This window comes from Canis lupus, chromosome 15 (assembly GCF_003254725.2).
Source record: "Canis lupus dingo isolate Sandy chromosome 15, ASM325472v2, whole genome shotgun sequence".
NCBI classification, from domain to species: domain Eukaryota; kingdom Metazoa; phylum Chordata; class Mammalia; order Carnivora; family Canidae; genus Canis; species Canis lupus.
This window is the reverse complement of record NC_064257.1, coordinates 43,038,412-43,058,533: the sequence shown is the minus strand read 5'-3', so window position 1 is coordinate 43,058,533 and position 20,122 is coordinate 43,038,412. Positions and strand designations below refer to the sequence as shown.

General features: G+C 36.7%; 1 protein-coding gene across 2 annotated transcripts in view; it reads left to right on the top strand.

Annotated features, from left to right (window-relative positions):
- The window catches only part of LOC112654589 (glycophorin-A), a 30,998-nt gene extending 23,498 nt beyond the window's left edge, over positions 1 to 7,500 (top strand). For both annotated transcript variants that reach the window (XM_025439161.2, XM_025439160.2), the window contains exons 5-7: positions 1,396 to 1,481; positions 2,916 to 2,990; positions 6,258 to 7,500. In XM_025439161.2, coding sequence (XP_025294946.1) covers positions 1,396 to 1,481; positions 2,916 to 2,975 — 146 coding nt within the window. In that variant the 3' untranslated portion in view covers positions 2,976 to 2,990; positions 6,258 to 7,500. The remainder of the gene's footprint in view (positions 1 to 1,395; positions 1,482 to 2,915; positions 2,991 to 6,257) is intronic.
- The last annotated feature ends 12,622 nt before the right edge of the window (positions 7,501 to 20,122 follow it).

Sequence of the window (20,122 nt, the reverse complement as noted above, 5' to 3'; positions counted from 1 at the left end):
AGAGTCAGATATCTAACTGAATGAGCCACTCAGGTGCCCCCAAAAGCATCAATTTTTAAAACAGAATAGGGTATATTATTAACTTTCATGATATAAGATTGTAAAGGCAAGCAAAATACGCTCTTTTTAAAATTGAAATATGCATTTCTTATTTTCCTAAATATTTTGGAACTAGCAGTACATAATGCGATAATACTTTTTCTTTTAATTTAGGTTTTTTTAGCTTTATAAGCAACACAGTTACTTGAGAAAAGTTTCGTCGGAACTTATAAAACAATTGAACTTCCTTCTTTCCTACTTGTAAAGAAAGCAAGAAGCTTAAAATCATCTGATTAATTGGCACATGTCAAGAATAAATATGAACCATTTATATCTCAATTCTGATTCATTTTGGTCCTTATGCTACCACTTTGGGGTTATTCTCCCAGCCCTCTGTGCCTGGAGGACTGTCACTCCTCTTCTTTGGTGCTGCTGTGGATCAGGCTTTAGTTGATTTATGAGCTCATTTACTATTTGGCCTTTCTAAGTCTCCCTTCACAGTTGGCTTGTGTCCATACTTCACACAAGAAAAATGGGTTGTAGAACCGAATTACTAGCTCATGAGTTACAGCTACATGGACAGGAAGGTTGGGTAATATTAGTGGCAGGAAAAGCTACTTTTACTTTTTAAAAATCAGTAATAAGTATTTTAAACATAAATTAGCCAAATAAATGTGCCATTTTACTTGTATGTCTTGCCTTCAGTTCTATTGACTTCATTTGAAAGCACGACAAATATGCACAAATAGGCAAGACTACTTCTAACTTAAATTTTGTTTCATTTTCAACATGTAAAACTTAAGAAATATTTTAGTATACATCCAGTATAGTCTATATTGTATATTACATTAGAACTACACTTATTAGTATACACAAGTCATAAAATATTAGTGTATATTATATTTAGTTTATTTCCTCCAAAACTTTCCAACAAGATTCAATATCTGTCCAATATCCTTTTGTACATCAAGACATTATTTTCTCTCATAGTTTTGAAACCATGAAAGAGTGTGTGGTTTTTTTCCATATCGAGGTAGAATGTCCACATGGCTCTTATCCATAATTATGCCTGTGAGGTCCTGTAAAGAACAATGGGAGTGAGTTGGAACTCTGGAGTCTTGGTTGTCATTAGATGTGTGACCTTGGACAAGACGTTAGTGCTCCAAGTTCCAGTCTCCCATGTGGTTATGAAAAATCTATTTTTTTAAATATATAATATACATAAAAGAATATTAATGTATTTCCTATAAAAAGACAAAGTGATATTACCCTGATTTTAATTGTTTTATTTTTCAGTTGATATGTGGTAGTTTATTTCACACTTTGGTAATTTTCTGTTCTCTTTTTCTCCCATAGTGATAATAGGGATTATTTATGCAGTAATGCTTGGTATCATTATAACTATCCTCTCAATTGCCTTCTGTATTGGCCAACTGACAAAGGTGAGAATTCAGTTTTTAATTTTGCTGTAAGTGCTTGTTTGAACAACTCTATTCCTCTGAGTTCAATTAAACTCAAAGAGAAGCAAAACTGCATAAAACTCCCATCTTTTTCAACTGGACACATAAAAGTCACTGGGTTATTCAGGTGGAAGTAGTTTTTTTGCATTTGCCCTATGAAGGAACTCAAAATATAAAGGTCTCCCCCACTTTGCAACGAAAAAATTTTCAAAGTTTTTGTCTCATTTGATTTAATGTAATTTGGTGGATATAGACGAAACAATCAAATTTCTAATTATAGTATGTATTTTAACTTGTGTGTGCAAAATATTTAAACTAACATGATGTATTTACATATGTTTAAAACTTTTGCTTTTTTTCATTCTCATATTTCCTGGTACAAATTTTTCAAACCCCACCCATGTGTTTTCCAGCATGAGTGGTTTTTTTCATCACTAAAGCTAACTTTAAATCCATATGATACAACATTCCAAAACATGTAACGTTTACTATAACTTTCTATCTAAGATGTTTAAGACACAACACTTGTGTGTATATTTCTGATGCTATAATTAGAACTATAATCCTAGATCATTAAGTACCTGGTCACCAAAGAATGCTTGAGTTCTCGTTTATTCTCTGTTCTTGATCTCTCTTTGTGATCTCCACACCCTAACCTCTATATATGTAGTCTTTTAGAAAAGGCTTATGTAGAAGGGTAACAACGTTGCAATGACAAGTGTATAACAACAACTTCCATTGGGTGACTTCTATCATGATCCAAACTTTTTTTTTTTATGATCCAAACTTATGATTATCATCACTCTATGTAAATGTATCTTCTCTAAAGAATACTTCTTAATAAAAGTGATTGAGAGTGCCTGTTGTGACACGAGGGATGTACAAACGTGAATGTAAGATGACTCCTCTTGTCTGTGGTATAAATACTAGGGGAAAATAATCTCCTTGTGATTGGGCATATATGGCAAAACGAGTTGTCTTCTCTCTTGACTGATGCTCTAAAATAAAAAAAGTCAACAAAATACTTAGTTGGGAAAATTCAGAGAAAATCTTCTATAAATACATAGAAAAATTGGATCATGATCAATATGCTAAGACATCTTGCCTCTTTTTAAAAAAACTTTCCATTTTAGCTTTTCATTACAGCAGGGAAATATGAAAGTCAGTGTTTGGGGGTAACAATTTACCTATGAAAATATCAAATACTATTTCAAAATACAAATACAAGTGTAAATCAAAGTTTGTAAATATCTATGAAATTGTGCATTTTTCCAAAAGTAACCTTTGCAAAGCATATTTTCATCAAAAGAAAACAAATGTTAGCCAAAAAAAAGTTTTTTGAACTTGAGGCATTTTTTATAAGGTTTTAAGTTTTGAAAATTGTGGCATTAATATTCTTCTGGATTTTACTCATAGAAAAGTTCACTTCCTGCCCAAGTTGCATCTCCAGAAGATGTAGACCCTGAGGTTCTGTAGAAACAAGAAATCCAGGTTGGTGCTAATATTCTTTATGCCTTTTGTCTTTTGGGGAGGGAAATAAATTAGTTACTACTTTCCGAGTTGGGAGGGGTATGCCCAATTAGGATTCTTTTATATTCTATTTCATCAACGCTACCTCTGTAAAGAATTTTTATGTGAACATTTGTCTTTGGCATAGTGAAATTATCCCTTAGGCACAAAGTATCTTTTTAAAAAAAGTGAAGCAAATACTGTAACTAAAAGCAAAGTTAAATTCTTTTGTATACTTCCTATTTTCTAAACTGCAAAGTTTTTATAAGAGACCTTACAGTAGGCATAGTTGAATAGCCCCTTATCTGCAGCTAGACCTGAACTTGCATCCATATTTCAACACTTACTAGCTGTGTAACCAGGCGCAAGCTACTAATATGGAGATAATGATAGTTAATGTGGTGATAATTTAATATGAACATAATGATAATGTCGACCTCATGGAATTTCATGAGGATGAAATGAGCTACAGCAAGTAAAACAGTTGCAATAGTTCTTGGCCATAGTGCTCACGCCTGTTAGCTCTAATAAATAATGCAGGCTCCATGCCCAAATGACCTTCTCTGCACGACTGGCTAGTCACCTGGCCCTCTGTTTTCATTTCTACCTGCAGGTGCTAGGTAGATACACAACATTTGGAAAACTGCAGGTCAATTTTGTTCACACAGAATAGTTTTAACTTCCACAGTGGTTTTTTAAAAGAGCATTCATTACCAACTTAGAAAAATAGGAGATTTTTACATTAAAAAACACACAAATATTAGTACTACCTCACAGAAAAAAAAAAAAAAAAAGTAAACCCTAACAACCCTGTACCAGCATGAGAGTAATTCGTAAAAGCTGAGTAGTGGTCGCTCCCTCAGCTATTGGTTTAAATACCAAGTCAATTTTATTGATTTCATTCATTATGCCTCTTGTACAACCTCGATAATTAAGCATATAGTTCCTATTAGATGTCACCTGAAGCATAAGCCCAAGTGATGTCTATTTTGGGAGATGTCCACCAAGAACAAATCTCTGTGAAATGGGCTTTAAGGCTCAAGCAAAAATGACCTGACTCCTCCTTCTACAAAGTCAATTAGGATTTTTCCATAATTATAAAAAATCATGAAGGGGCACCTGGGTACCTCAGTCGGTTGAGCCTCTGACTCTTGGTTTTTGGCTCAGATCATGATCTCAGGGTTGTGGGATTGACCCTGAGGCAGGCTCTGCACTCAGCAGGGAGTCTGTTTGAGATTCTCTCTTTCCCCTTCCTTCCCTTTGCCCCTCTCCCTGTCTTATAAATAAATAAATAAATAAATAAATAAATAAATAAATAAATAAATACTTTTAAAAAGTCATGATAGAACTGAAGACCTGTAAATTTTTGGATTCTAGTTTTAACCTAGGACTAAGCACTTATCTTCAAAAGACTTGCTAGGTTTCCTAGACTTTGGAATGAGGAAGGAAAGTTTTAAAATTCATTCTAGCTACATAACCTACAGGCAGGACTTGCATCATTAAGTTATCTTATGGATTGTTCTTAAAGCTTAACCATGATTGTTACCTAAGTACTTAGTCCCAGGAAAGTCATGCTTTATAGAGTAAATCGCATATGCAAGGTTCTCAGCAAAATGAATTAAAAAAAACAATTTGTTGATACTTAACAAAATTTTGAGTCATGTGCCAGATTCATTTCACTTACTAAGGCTATCTTGTCATAGGACTTGTAGGTGGAACTAATGTCTGTATTTTTAACCTATATTATGCATTATTTTTAAAAAAGAATGAAAAAAAAAAGAATGTTTTTATGCTGTTTCTAAAATGGAGCGATTGCCACCCAAACCCATGAACATTACGCAGGGCAAGACAAGGCAGTTCCGGGCAGATGGACAACATGACAGAAAGCACAGGAGACGACCAAATATGCTGTACCCAGGGAATTATGTGCATTTCTATATATTAGCAAGATTAATGCTTTGGTTCTGAGTTCATGCCTCAAATATATGGAAAGAGAGGAGAAAGTCAAATGAACCAAATTTCAGACTTTTATTTCCCCATATTTGCACAAGTGAAGTTATTAAATGTGTCTTAGTAAGTTAGTGACATGGGTTATAAAATCTGATCTATCTTACAGGAAATATAGGGAAATATATAAAATTATTTAAAAATACTCTAGTCCTATTTTCATAGCATACTTCTATGAAGAAATGTACAAGTCCAAGACAACAAGAGACAGAGAAACCATGTCACCTCAACGAGAACTAGAAATGTTAGGGTGTAAAGTAGTAATTACTTTAACCACCGTGAACTTGCACATAGTTTATGCCTGATAGGAAGTGAGACTAAATGGATATGAGTGAGCTGCCCATGGTGGTGGCCAGAGGTGATTCTTTTTTTTTTTTATATTTATTTATTTATTCATGAGAGACACAGAGAGAGAAATAGAGGAAGAGACACAGGCAGAGGGAAAAGCAGGCTCCATGCAGGGAGCCTGACGTGGGACTCGATCCTGGGTCTACAGGATCACACCCTGGGCTGAAGGCAGCACTAAACCAGTGAGCTACCAGGGCTGCCCCAGAGGTGATTCTATAGCTCATTTCTCACAGGAGAATGTTTGGGATACAAAGATCCCGTGATACCCAAATAGAAGAAACTGTGGAAAACACTCCATTTTCACAAGGGCAAAGACTCTTCTCCTCCTTTTAACTCACTCTGCAGGAGTAATATAAATCCAACTTTCTAGCCAAGAAAGGTTGAGGGTCAGATTTGATGAAAGAAACCAACCCAGCACCCTTTTCCCACTGCTAGAGAGGAATTTAGCAGTGTGGTGCTGTACAGACTTCTTATTGCTTATGTCCAAAGAACAAAGTTATTCCCAAGAAAGATTGTAGACTAGGGAGGTTGCCTTGGTTCAAAGACACATATGTAATTCAACTCACTTATCAGTTGCTGCCTTCCCACTATATTCAGCCCCTATACAAGTTCTGTGTTAGTTTCTCATCTCTTTAGAAATTAGGAACAGAATTACTATGTTTGTGACTTACCAAAGGCTTTTAGAATAGGTTTTCTAAGAAATTCTCTTTTTCTTCACATATTATTCTCTAATAGTGCTAAACTGAAAGAAAATTCCTTTCATTTCCTAATAATTATATTCAAGGACACCTCCGTGAGAATGTAGAATTCGAAATTAAGAACACATTAATTTCCTATTGTGCTTAAATATGTCTCATACCACTGCTTCTTTTCCCCTCTATAATCCTTCTGCAGAAAAGTAATTCATGAGAATCTGCTCATCAAGCCAAATTTTGGAAGAAGTCAAAGACACAACACTTCAGCCAAATGAAAAATGAACGTGTGAATTACGTACTCTAATATATTGTATTCCTCTCCTAAGTGGTATAACTTGAGGATGAAAATTTCATCATGAGGAGTCCAGTGACTTAATAATGGAAAATGCCTCTGCTCATCCCAAAATGAAGAATAATTATTTCCTTTCATGCTTGCTTTTGTGTGTTAGCATTATTTTTATAATTAATTGATTTGGAATTCTGCTCCCCAAACTTCACCTGGCTTTGTCCGCAGTTCTTTACAACTGACTTATTCTGTTATTGTATTTCAATGATTGTGCTGTCAAAGGAAAGGCTTGTAACATCTAGATGAAATCTAAGTTCTCATTCCAAAGTTTGGAGACTTGTCATTGTTTTAAATATATTTAGGGGACTTGCAATCCTAATATTTCCTTCCATTGCAAGGTAGGGTATTACACTGATGATGATGATATTTTAGTCACATTAATAAACCTTGTGCTTGGAGATTCCCTGCACACATGTGTAAACACATACATTATAGGTATAGATATATAAAATGACACTCACTTTCATCCTCAAGCCACAAATCAACACAAAAAAAATTTTCCCATTTTAAGAAGTGACATGTTACACATGTGTAAATGATCTATTTAAAAGAATTTGGGTGACAGTCCGGTGTTAACTCTTTCAGGGCACTGACTGATGGGTTGTGTTCCACTGGAAGAGTTATTTATGTAAGAGATCATGGCATCCTGACAAAGAAAAGAATTAATGACTTTTCCTTGAAAAGTTAATAACTCTGTAAGTGCAAACTTAATAACTTTATAAATGCAATAAGATGTGCAAACTTGACAAGCAGGTGAATATTTTAATAGGTTGTTCTGTGCTCTCAATTGAATTATTTAATACATCCAGTCCTATTTTCTCTTTAATAAAGCTTTGAAAAGCAGGCTAAATAATCCAAAAGAAATTTCTAGGCATGAAATTAAGGCTTTGTAACCATAGAACTATCACTCATTTATAGTAAAACTTAAAAAGTCATATAAAAACAAAGGAGTACCCTCCTGCAATGCTGTATTTCCGAATTACTAAAAATCCTTGTGGCTTTTCATTGTGTGATAATCAAGTAAATAATATTATGTACATATTTGGGCCTAGCAGCTTAAATTTTTTTAAAATAAAGTACAAAATCTAAATCTTAACCTTCTTGTTTGTTCTGAGAGTGTTCTTGTGTTGAATTGACTATTTAACTGAAAATAAGAATATATATTATTAAAGTAGTTTAACTGTATTATTGGGTTAATCAAGTGAATTACTCAAGCACCAAGGCAACTTTAAATGTACTTTTTTCATAAAAATAAAATGTTGAACCAAGAGAGAACAGGGAATGAGGCTTGTCTCTAAAGAAATTTGCAAGTCAAAGACAATAGACCAGAGTGGCTGTCCCATCTCAACAAGAGTAAGAGAATTCAGAGAATAATTAAAGTATGAATTGCTTTAACCTCTTGGAACTTTTCCAGTTAATTTCTCTATACTTCCATCTATGGACTTTTCACATTTGAACTTAATGATTGTAGAAAGAAATCACCTTTACTCTCTTTATATTTTTATAATTAAATCAGCCTAAGATTATAGATTAGAGTAAGGAAATTAGTAAGATTGTAGTAAGGAAATCTTACCTTGGAGGCCAACGTGAATGGTTCATGTTGAATTTCTTAAAATTGAGACTGAAGTCAGGGTGATTAGAAAATTTTATCCTGAGGCCAGAGTGTTTGCTTGTCGGTGTAAGCAGAGGGTCTACATGAGGGGGAAAGAATGGAGAAAGGTGAGAAATGCATGAGGGAGGACCATAGGGAGCCAAGGAATGACATGGAGGAAGGGATATTTTAGTATATTAATATACAGTAATAGATCAAGAGCCTTCTGTCTTAATTTAAGTATTTGTCTTATCAAATGTAGCACATTTCTCATAAATGTGAGCAAAGCAAGAGCACAATGTCATCCAAACAAAAATCAATACAAAATTCTACCCAGTATCACGCACAGGCCTGTTACTGTGTCAACCGGTACCTATCTAATGAGTATATTGTGCCCTCAGCTGTGTTCAGCTATAATATGTACACTGACAACTAACCAATAACCCACTTCCAGCTTCGAGATTGAAACATGTAGTCTGAATCCTCACAGCCCTCATGCATATTGTCCTGCATTTACTATGATCTGAATCCTATCCCCTACTTAACTATGAGTCCTCAGGAGTAGGGATTTTAATTCATTTTTGCAACTCCTATGAGGCTTCACAAAACATGCTCTTATCTCATGATGCCTTTCTTAATATTTAAAATGACGCTATTCATAATGGTATAAAGGCTTAGTCTGGACTGGTATAGAAAGAGAATCAATTTTGGATTCAGATCAAACCCTTACTTGTTTATCCATATAACTTCAGTTTCCTTATCTGTAATGTGAGTATAAAACTAACTACATCCCAAAAAGGCCTTGACATTCATGTGAAATGAGGTGTATAGGGAGTGCCCCAAACCAGGCAGGTGCTTTATATAGGACAGCTCTGATTAACATCATCTGTGACAAACTCTTCCTTACTACCAGCAAAGCAGCATAGAATTTTGTGGCCAATCCACTTTAACTGCCCTGTGGAAATATTTAGCCTTTAAAGGCTGTTCCTGTATTACTTTTTGCCATCTTGCTTTTTTGTTGTGCAAAACAGGAAAGCTAGTATTTCTTATCTTTCATTGCTGGAATATTACAATGTGTTTTCCCTGATTAGATGCATGAAATGACATCAGCTGCCTTTTAAGATGTCAGTTTGTCATTAGTAACTTTAAAATATTCTTGAAAATAAAATAAAATATTCCTTGAGATTAAATGGAAAAAGTTTGTTTTGAAGACAATAGATTTAGAGAAATTGGATCTCAGTGATAAAAGGAAGTAATATACTAATTTTCATCATTTTAAAAACATCCAACACTCTCTCACTCACTGTAGGGATTTTTAATTGGAAAAAAACACCTTTCCCTCTCATACATCTGACTTGCTTTCTTTCCCTTCTTAGAGAATTAGTTGGAAAGCATATAGAGATTCAGAATGTTATGAAAAACATTCTTGTCATTTGTGCTTAACAGCTAATAATAGAACCAACCTATAAATTAAGTACCGCATAACTTTTAAGTGTCAGTTACAGTGTATATACTTTACCTCAAAGTAAAAATTTCCTCAAAGTAAGAAGTCACTATACTTTGGATATTAAATGATTAAACTGACAGAAGCATAGCCATTCTTCTCAGAATTACTGATTCTAGGGGTACCAAGTGGCTCAAGTGGTTAAGTGTCTGCTTTCAGCTCAGTCATGATCTCAGGGTCCTGAGATCAAGTCCCTGCTCAGTGGGGAGTCTGCTTCTCCCTCTGCCCCTCTCCTCACTGCTTGTGTTCTCTCTCTCTCTTTTTTTGGTATGAGACACATACCAAAAAAAAAATGTACTGATTCTATTGACTTTTAAACCCAGAAAGTTTTGATCATTTTGACATACTCTCTTCAAAAAGAGAATTCTCTTCTCTAATTCCGTGTGCTTCCTGGATTCATAAACCTTCCTAAACTGTCTCTTCTCCCTAAGTGACCTGTTTGTGATTATAACAATGATTTGTTTCATTTTGCTGCATAAATGTGAACACTGGCAGTATATATCTTAGATTTTAAGGTCTTAGCAGAATCAAGATTGAATTTTTTTCCTTTTTTATTACCACAGCATCATAGTACAATTTTGTATTCAATAAACATTTTACCATTTAAATTTATTTTAAACACAAACTTCATGGATAATGATATGTTAACATTTATTGAGCATTTACCATGTGCCATGTGTTTTAAACATTTAGTGTGATCTTCACAAAACCCTTGAGATAGACACTAGTTTATTCTTAAAAATGTAGAAAACAGTATGTTTACTCCTAACTAGAAAAAAAAAATACAGGTGCATAAATTAATAAGTTCAGGAAAAAAGTGCAGCAATATTCAATAATGTCTTTTTTCTTGTTGTCAAGAGGCACTAATTTAAAATGAGGTGGTACCAACATCGCAGGATCCTGTTGAGTATCTGTAAGCTAGAGCTCTATGTTAAAACTGAATACCAGCAACATCTTGATGTCGCATCATTGTCCATATCTCAGGAAACATGTTTTTGGGTGTGCTCAAAATGTGCTGTGACTTGGCAAAAATCATCCTTGAAAGTTGAAGGATAAATGTTTCAAAGAAACTGCAAAACAGAAAAATTCATGAGTAAAATAACCTGGTCTGTATACTTCAAAAGGAATGTGATCCTATTTTTTGAATGTGCTATGGTCTTAACTATTTTTTTCATATTAGGAGATCTATCAGTTTGGTGCAGTGTGAGGTGCAGGTGATCTTCTGTGAGCTCAACAAATTTTACATCATTTAAATCCTTGTTTGAAAGACTCAGGCACTTCTCCCTCTTAGAAACCCAAGGAAGCAGTAGCAGAGTGTCATCCCAACAATGGAATGCTGAATATCATGCATCTGTTTTCCTCTCAAACTAAGTCTACTAGAGGATAGTGTTTATTCCCAGATATCTGAGAGCCACCTCATTCCTCAGTGCCCTTGGTTCCCACAGGGGCTTATGAAGAACACCCAAAAGAATCCACCTCTCTCTTATTGGGCCATTTGAGCAAAAGGTACGGGAGTGATATTATCCATTTATGCTAACATATAACAGTTCTTTTTCACTTCTAAAGCTAAGCACAATCTTCTATGTAATGATAACCATGAAATGATTTTTTAAAAAAATATCTGATAGTTTGTTTTGATCTTCTCACTTCAGGGTTATTACAAAGCTTCCAATATATAGCAGTCCAAGTTCCCAGTCTTCTTCCCTTATTCATGTTCAATCCAGCTATACAGCATGACCTCTCATATCATGTGATTTACTCTTCTCTTGCTTGCAGGGTGTACTGTGAGAATCTCAAGGGCAATACAGAGGGTCATCACATCATAACTCTCTACTGGGCTCAAAATAGAGCCCACCACAATGATATATTATTCATACAGTAACTCTTCTTGAAATAAAAACTAAGGTAGACCAAGGGGTGACTGGGTGGCTTAGTTGGTTAAGTATCTGACTCTTGTTTTCAGCTCAAACATGACCTCAGAGTCATGAGATTGAGCCCCATGTCAGGCACCGTGCTGGCTGTGGAGACTGTTTAAGATTCTCTCTCTTCCTCTTCCCTCCTACATGCCCCCATGCATGTCTACTCTTTCTCTCTTTCTTTATTTAAAAAAAAATTTTTAAGCTAGGACAAAGAGTTCATGTATTTTTTCAAGTTTTCTGTAGACATACTTGGAAGTGAGAATGGTACTGTGTTTCCTGGTAGTTGGAAAAAAGTTTCTTAAAGTGACCAATACAGATTTTTGGATTTATAAGAATGGCTTTTCCCACAATTCTCTACTTGTATTGGAAAATGGACTTGAACTCTTTCATCTCGTTGCTGACCACTTGGATAGCCTTATTCTTGTGAGAGATAACTTCTCTGTATCCTCAGGACCTGATGTGATCATGATTCTAAACCTACCCACACTGTTTGATGCCATCCATTTGAGTCTGAATATTGTCATTGCCTGAAACTACTGCTACATTATCTAACCCACCGGATTGCATGTGGCTTTAATTCAGTCACACTGCCACACTTAATTGCAAGGAAGTCTGGCAAAAGTCAAGTCCTGTGCCCAGGAATAAAGGTATGCTAAGACCCAAAATGCAATGATGCTAACACATAGCAGTCTATTTTTTTGTTCGGATAATGGTGCAGAAATACTCCAGGTCAGTGGAGAATAAAGATTATCTTTTGCATAGTCATTTATGGATCTAAGCTGATAGCATCTTTGCCATTGTCAACACATGGTTTCCAAAGTTTCCCTGGACATCACTATTCCAGAAAAGAGAAAAATAGTAAGTAGGAGCACACATGAGAGGTTTGATCCATCCTTCCCGTGAATCAAGAACTAAAAGGAGGTGGGTAGGTAATGGCCATTTCTCAACTTGCATTCTATTAACATTCTATAGTATTCAGTCACACTGCCACACTTAATTGCAAAGAAGTCTGGCAGAAGTCAAGTCCTGTGCCCAGTAATAAAGGTAGAATGGATTTTACTTGCTAGCTGCCAGTCCCTGCCATGACTCATGCCTCTAGTCATGACATATTCATGTATAGTCTTATTTTCACACATATATCACATTCTTCTCCCCTCTGTTACTGCACATAGCTCAAAGCCCAGGACCTCTTGGTAATGTCCAGTTTTCTCATCGGGTTGATATGTAGTCCCCGATGGTCAGACAATCAAAAAAATAAGAAGGCAAGTTTTCTGCCCACTGCTATACCCAATACATAGTGGCAGAGATAGGCTATCTGCAATAAAAATTACCATCCAAAAAAGAGACGAATATGAAACACACATCAGTCATTGGTCCATGGCACGGTGAGAATCTGCTGGCAAACATTGTGAAGATTCCTGCCCAGGATATTGAAGTGTCTGCTGTTCTCTGTGGGAGTGCACTTTGCTTTTGGCTTTGCCCTTTGTATGTTCTTCTTGGTCATTAAATCACTTGGCTACATTTGAAGCAAGTGCTGAGCAGTGTGCCAGCTTGTGAGCTATTCAAATTTGATAACACATTTTCTAATGGTGCTAGGGTTGTTTTATAGAGAAATAGCCACAAGCTTTTTCAAGCCAGGCTCACACTTACTTTGGAGACAAGGAATCCCTTAGATAATTAAGTGACTTCTAGTCAATTTGTGTTTAATCAGTTATTTCCAAGACAAAACTATAAATTTTTTCATTTATTTGTGTACTTGCATTAATCCTTGCCTCTAACTGAGTGACAGCTCCTTTGGGGCATCTTAAATAATGGGCTATGATAAAAAGCAATATTCTCGATGTGATCTCAGCCCAGGGCTGAGTTCTTTTAGTTAATGAGAAGCATTGATGTCTTTTTCCTCTAAGTCTCTTTTCAGTCTTATTTGTCCTATTGTTTTAGGTCTGGAAGCATTTGCTTTCCCCAACACTCTGAGATTCTTAATTTCTTCTTGAAAATCAGCCAATTCTTTCCTAAACTCACTTTTTGTTATAATACTGTTAAAAGCAAATAACAATGAGCAAACACTAAAACTTGGGTTCTTTCTAACCATTCTCCCATACTCTAGATGCAGAAGGCATGTATCCCTTCCAAGGTATCATAGATACCACTCACCAATCATAGCATCAATAGTCCACTTTCCTGAAGGAATATCTCATTCTCCTGACAGTCAGATACTAAACCAATGCCATCATTTCAGGGTTTTGCTATGGTAGCATCTCTATTTCTGTATTCGACAAGCTAAATGCTATAAAGGTAAGGCCAAAATTTTAGGGCTCAGCACAATTAAAGTTGGTAATTTTGTTCATATAACTGTCCATTGTGAATTGGGAAGGGGAAAGGGAGTGATTTCTGCTCTGCACAGCTATTTAGGGTTCTAAGCTTATAGTTCCTCTTATTCTGCAAAGTCATCTTCCCAATTACCTAGCAGAGGGGGAAAGAATGAAGGATCATTCACATGAGGTTTTCTAGGCCAGACTGGCAAGTGGTATAACTGGTAACCTTCACTTACATGCGATTGGCCAGAATAGTTGCATGATTGCAACTAAAGATCATACAGAAGCTAAGATTTGTTGTTTTAGCCTCTATCTTCAGTAATATGTTACACAGGGGCAGTGATAGTTGGCATCCTTCTTTCTTTTTCTTAAAGGGAATATGTCTGAGCTGGTATGTCCATCAAGAGTAATGTTTTCTTGTAAGTTTCTTTTAATCCATAAACATTATAGTTTAAGAAAGCTCTTTCCTAGTTGCTAGGGGATATTTTTTCATCATTAGTTATTTAATCCTATCAAGTGCTTTTTCTTTCCTGCAGCTATGGAGAATTTGTAAATTTAAATCTTTCTTACTCTTATAATTATTTCTTGAGTATGGCTGCACCTGATTTCAAGCCCAGGTTTTTTTTTTTTTTCCCTACAAAAGGATTTGGCAACTACTCATTAGAAGCTTCTGTGTAACATGGAAATGAAATTATGCATAGAAATGATCGTAATAAAGAAGAAATCATGGGGCACAACACCAGTGAAGTACCACAGTGTTCTGGGATTTGAGATGGAGGAGAAAGAGCATGTACAGCTGCAGGTTTAAAGAAAGACCAAAGGAATTGGAGATGAGAAGTAGATGACCAGAGTCAGAAAAACATAAAGCCTAAAAGTAGGGGTTAAGTTTGGGAGAGCAGGCTGGGGGTGGATCACAAAGTACACCTGATGAACCCTAATGCAAATCCACCTCTCTAGGTCATGTCAAAGTAGACTTTTCATTCAAAATGGTACCATGAGCATGCGACTCTATATTTTCTCTTTTCTAAGACTCCATATATTAATAGTAAAGGGTAAGAAACAAAATTGAAAGAACAGAAGAAAGAATAATAACAACAGATGAATATTTCAGTAAAGATCTAGAAAACTGAAAACAAATGAAATAGTTAACTGATGAATTAGAAAGGAAGAGGAAATGTGATTTGTGCAATAGAATCCCTCCCGCCCCCTGCCAAAACTGAATAAGCTACCTGATGATTTGTTATTTTCAGTACATTTTAAAGATTTTAAACACAGTAGGATAAGTGTGAAGAAATGAAGGTGTGAACAAAGCCAAGAGCAGAGACCCTGCAGAAGGGGGAGGGAGACTTCAGCCTGCATTTTCACTCCATGGTTGTCCAGACACAAGTGAAATAATATGTGAGAGATGGCAAAGGAACGTGGCAGAAAAGCTGATTTAGTCAAGTACCCCAGGTGCCTGGCTGCTGAAATGGCACTGTGATTAAAACAAACAAAAGAGCAAGTTTATTATTCTGTGAGCTCCTTGAGGGCAGGGACTGAGTTTATTTCAAATATTTTGTCTCTAGGGAGGGTTTTTGAAAGACTTCCATTGGTATGAAATGATCTCAATTATAATTCACTTGCCTGGAGCTGAGAGCCCTCCCTTGATAGTAAAGGGAGAGACAGGCATAGGGTAGGAACACACAGAGGAGGCCCTGCCTTCCAAATGATTTCTGGAGAGTGAGTACCTGTCATCTCAAGGACAGGGCAGATCCTGGGTCAGAAATCTCAAAAGGGCCATATGATGCTCTCATGCCTATGACATTAAGTTAAGATCAAAGGGTCTCGTGTTACAATGTGTAGTCCTCCCCCTCCCCATCCTTCACACCAGACACACCATGACAGTCTTGCTCTGGGAGTGAGGGTGAGGGATATCTGAGGTTTCATTTCTCCTGTCCCAAAAGAGACAGGATATGGCAGGGCCCTGGCCATGTGCCACATGCCTTCCCTTGGTAGATGGCAAAAAGACTGTCACAGGGATCCCTGGGTGGCGCAGCGGTTAGGCGCCTGCCTTTGGCCCAGGGCGCGATCCTGGAGACCCAGGATCGAATCCCACATTGGGGGCTCCCGGTGCATGGAGCCTTCTTCTCCCTCTGCCTGTGTCTCTGCCTCTCTCTCTCTCTGTGTGACTATCATAAATAAATAAAAATTAAAAAAAAAAAAAAAAGACTGTCACAAATTTGTTGCTCAGTATCAGCATTTGAATAAACATATAACATGAACTCCCAAAGTGACTGCTCTGAATGTGTAAATTCTAGCATATTTTGGAAATCTCAGAACATTCCCTGACAGTCACATTATGCTGAAATCAGTTGGATTTAATGGCAAGGAATAGGGTCTGTTGAGCATTTGAAAGATTACAAATGGGTCCTATTGTAATTGCTCATTGTGTGTGTATATGTCAATGGTGGTGACCACCCATAGGGGTGTATTTACATCTAATTTTAAGGTTTTCTTCTATTTTACATTTGCCCAACTTCCAAATTTTCTAATAAGCCTGTATTATATCTTTAAAGAAAAAATACAAAAAAATTTACTTTTTCTAAGTTAAAAGAAAAAAATCATGACCAGACAATTGCTAACCCATATTTCCCTAATAGATAGACTGCATTAGTCTACTTGGGATTTTACTTATAAATGATAAAAACAGTCCTCCAGATCTGTGAGTTCCTGGACTGTGATGCTTGCATGCCCAACACATTCCAGTGGCTGTTTAATTGTGATTTACAGAAAAATGTGACTGTCAGTTCAAATTAGAGAAAAAAACTTCAGTCCTGCAATGGGTCTCCCAAAAGCTCTTCAGTTGAGATGGGTTTGGAAATAGAACTTGAGATGATCAACAGGTGCTTAGTGGTTTCTGGTTTTTGGAGATTTGGCCTTGAAATTATCTGCCCCTTAGAGTCATTCTTAGAATTGAACTTTTTTTTTTTTTTTAAGATTTAATTTATTTATTCATGAGAGACACACACAGAAAGAGAGAGAGAGAGAGGCAGACACACAGGCAGAGGGAGAAGCAGGCTCCATGCAGGGAGCCCAATGTGGGACTTGATCCTGGGTGTCCAGGACCACACCCTGGACTGAAGGCCGTGCTAAACCGTTGAGCCACCCGGGGCTGTCCCTAGAATTGATCTTATACTCTGGCCCATCACTTCACAATGAGAAACATACAATTTCTCAAACTTCCCTCTTTCCAAGTCTTATGACTAGAGTTCAACCTAAGTTCACATTATCAGTTGATGAACATCACTCAGTGGAGCTTATTAACTGGGATTATTGTCTCAGTTAGGGTCTCTTCCAGTTGGTTTTGCCAAATGCTGTCAGTGCATCATATATTAGGAGAACATGTTGTTTTAGCCTCTACCTCAGTTACTCATAGAATGTCCTTGACCCTTCTCATGGTTCTTCTCTCATGTGGCTAGTGTTATTTGTAATAAATGTGCTCTTAGGAAAGCTAATAAAGTAATTTTTAGACCGTTTATCAACTGAAGTTGAGTAATTATTTACAACATTGCCAACCATGTGAAAATAATTTCCATTCTCATATGAAAGATAATATTAAATCAAAAGCAATCAGTTTAATGTAAGTCTTACTTAACCTAAATCAATTAAATTCTTTCTAGGCCTACTAAAGTGCAAAAGTGCTGAACATTTTAATTTTCTCAGATCAAAGTATCTCCATCCCTGAGTATTTTGAAATGAAGGAAAAGGAGTGCTGAAAAGTGACCAACACCATTTATTCTTACTACAAAGAATGGATGAGATTGTCAGGAACATAGTGAGAACCCACATTTTATCTCTCTACCTCTATTCTTATTTCCTACCCACCGCCACCACCACAAAGCAATCAGAGTAATTTTTCTAAAAACATAAGACATACATAAAACATAAACATCTAAAAAATAAAAATAAAAAAAATAAAAAAAAACATAAACATCTACTTCCCCTATTTAAAAGTCTCCGAATGGTTTCCCATCCCATCCAACGGGGATTCCCAGAGTAAAATCCCCACTCTTCAGCATGCTCTTCATGGATCTCACCTGTCCTTAAGCCCAATATTTTTTTTTTAAGATTTTATTTATTTATTCATGAAAGACAGAGAGAGAGAAAAAGAGAGAGAGAGAGGCAGAGACACAGGCAGAGGGAGAAGCAGACTCCACGGAGGGAGCCCAACATGGGACTTGATCCCCGGTCTCCAGGATCACACTCTGGGCTGAAGACAGTGCTAAACCACTGAGCAATCCAGGCTGCAGCCAATCTTACCTCTTCCCCCCCACACCCTCTCTAAATCTCTACTTTTTCATAGGCTTTAGCCACTGACTTTTCCTCCTAAAACTCTAATATACTATGCTTCTTCCTTTCTTGTTCTTTTTCTGCTCCTTGTCTCCTATCTTTGCTTGCTTACCTCCTTCATATTCCTGTCTCACACCTTCAGAACAGATTATTGATGGTTTTACTTTTGTCTGCATTGTTTATTACTATATCCTCAAAGCTGGGAGTAGTGCGTGGACAGAAAAACAATAAAATTTTGTTGAATGAAATAAGTCTCTGCTGCCTACTCAAGGCAAAGCAGCTTCTTCTCTCCTTCCTCCATTAAATTCTATCTCATTTTTTCCCTTTATTTTCTTCATAGCACTCAACTTCTGGGACTATCCTCTTTGTTTGTATATCTGGATATTGGCAGGTCCCAATTCAATAGTAAACAATATTTAATCTTTTATTCACTTTTGATGTATGGCATATACATTTCCTATTACTTCCAGAAATCTAAGAGAGACAATAAAATCTCTAGTCTCTTTTGTTATTAAAACTATTTCTTTTTTTATAATAAATTTATTTTTTATTGGTGTTCAATTTACCAACATACAGAATAACACCCAGTAATCATCCCGTCAAGCACCCCACTCAGTGCCTGTCACCCATTCACCCCCACCCTCGCCCTCCTCCCCTTCCACCACCCCTAGTTCGTTTCCCAGAGTTAGGAGTCTTTATGTTCTGTCTCCCTCTCTGATATTTCTCACACATTTCTTCTCCCTTCCCTTATATTCCCTTTCACTATTATTTATATTCCCCAAATGAATGAGAACATACACTGTTTGTCCTTCTCCGATTGACTTACTTCACTCAGCATAATACCCTCCAGTTCCATCGACGTTGAAGCAAATGGTGGGTATTTGTCGTTTCTAATGGCTGAGTAATATTCCATTGTATACATAAACCACATCTTCTTTATCCATTCATCTTTCGATGGACACCGAGGCTCCTTCCACAGTTTGGCTATTGTGGACATTACTGCTAGAAACATCGGGGTGCAGGTGTCCTGGCGTTTCATTGCATCTGTATCTTTGGGGTAAATCCCCAGCAGTGCAATTGCTGGGTCATAGGGCAGGTCTATTTTTAACTCTTTGAGGAACCTCCACACAGTTTTCCAGAGTGGCTGCACCAGTTCACATTCCCACCAACAGTGCAGGAGGGTTCCCTTTTCTCCACATCCTCTCCAACATTTGTGGTTTCCTGCCTTGTTAATTTTCCCCATTCTCACTGGTGTGAGGTGGTATCTCATTGTGGTTTTGATTTGTATTTCCCTGATGGCAAGTGATGCGGAGCATTTTCTCATGTGCGTGTTGGCCATGTCTATGTCTTCCTCTGTGAGATTTCTGTTCATGTCTTTTGCCCATTTCATGATTGGATTGTTTGTTTCTTTGGTGTTGAGTTTAAGAAGTTCTTTATAGATCTTGGAAACTACCCCTTACCTGATACGTCATTTGCAAATATCTTCTCCCATTCTGTAGGTTGTCTTTTAGTTTTGTTGACTGTTTCTTTTGCGTGCAGAAGCTTTTAATCTTTTTTTTTTTTACGTTTTTAAAAAATAAATTTATTTTTTATTGGTGTTCAACTTGCCAACATATAGAATATCACCCAGTTCTCATCCCGTCAAGTGCCCACCTCAGTGCCTGTCACCCAGTCACCCCCACCTCCTGCCCACCTCCCCTTCCACCACCACTAGTTCATTTCCCAGAGTTAGGAATCTTTCATGTTCAGTCTCCCTTTCTGATATTTCCCACTCATTTTTTCTCCTTTCCCCTTTATCCCCTACATTTTTTAGCAGGTGCTACTCCACTGTCTTCAGGCCTCTGTTTGAATTAGAAGTCAGTGGGATGTCAATCATTAGTCCTTCATATGCAAAATGTCATTTTTATTAAGCTTTTAATCTTGATGAAGTCCCAAAAGTTCATTTTTGCTTTTGTTTCTCTTGCTACCATAGATGTATCTTGCAAGAAGCTGCTTTGGCCAAATTCAAAAAGGGTGTTGCCTGTGTTCTCCTCTACGATTTTGATGGAATCTTGTCTCAC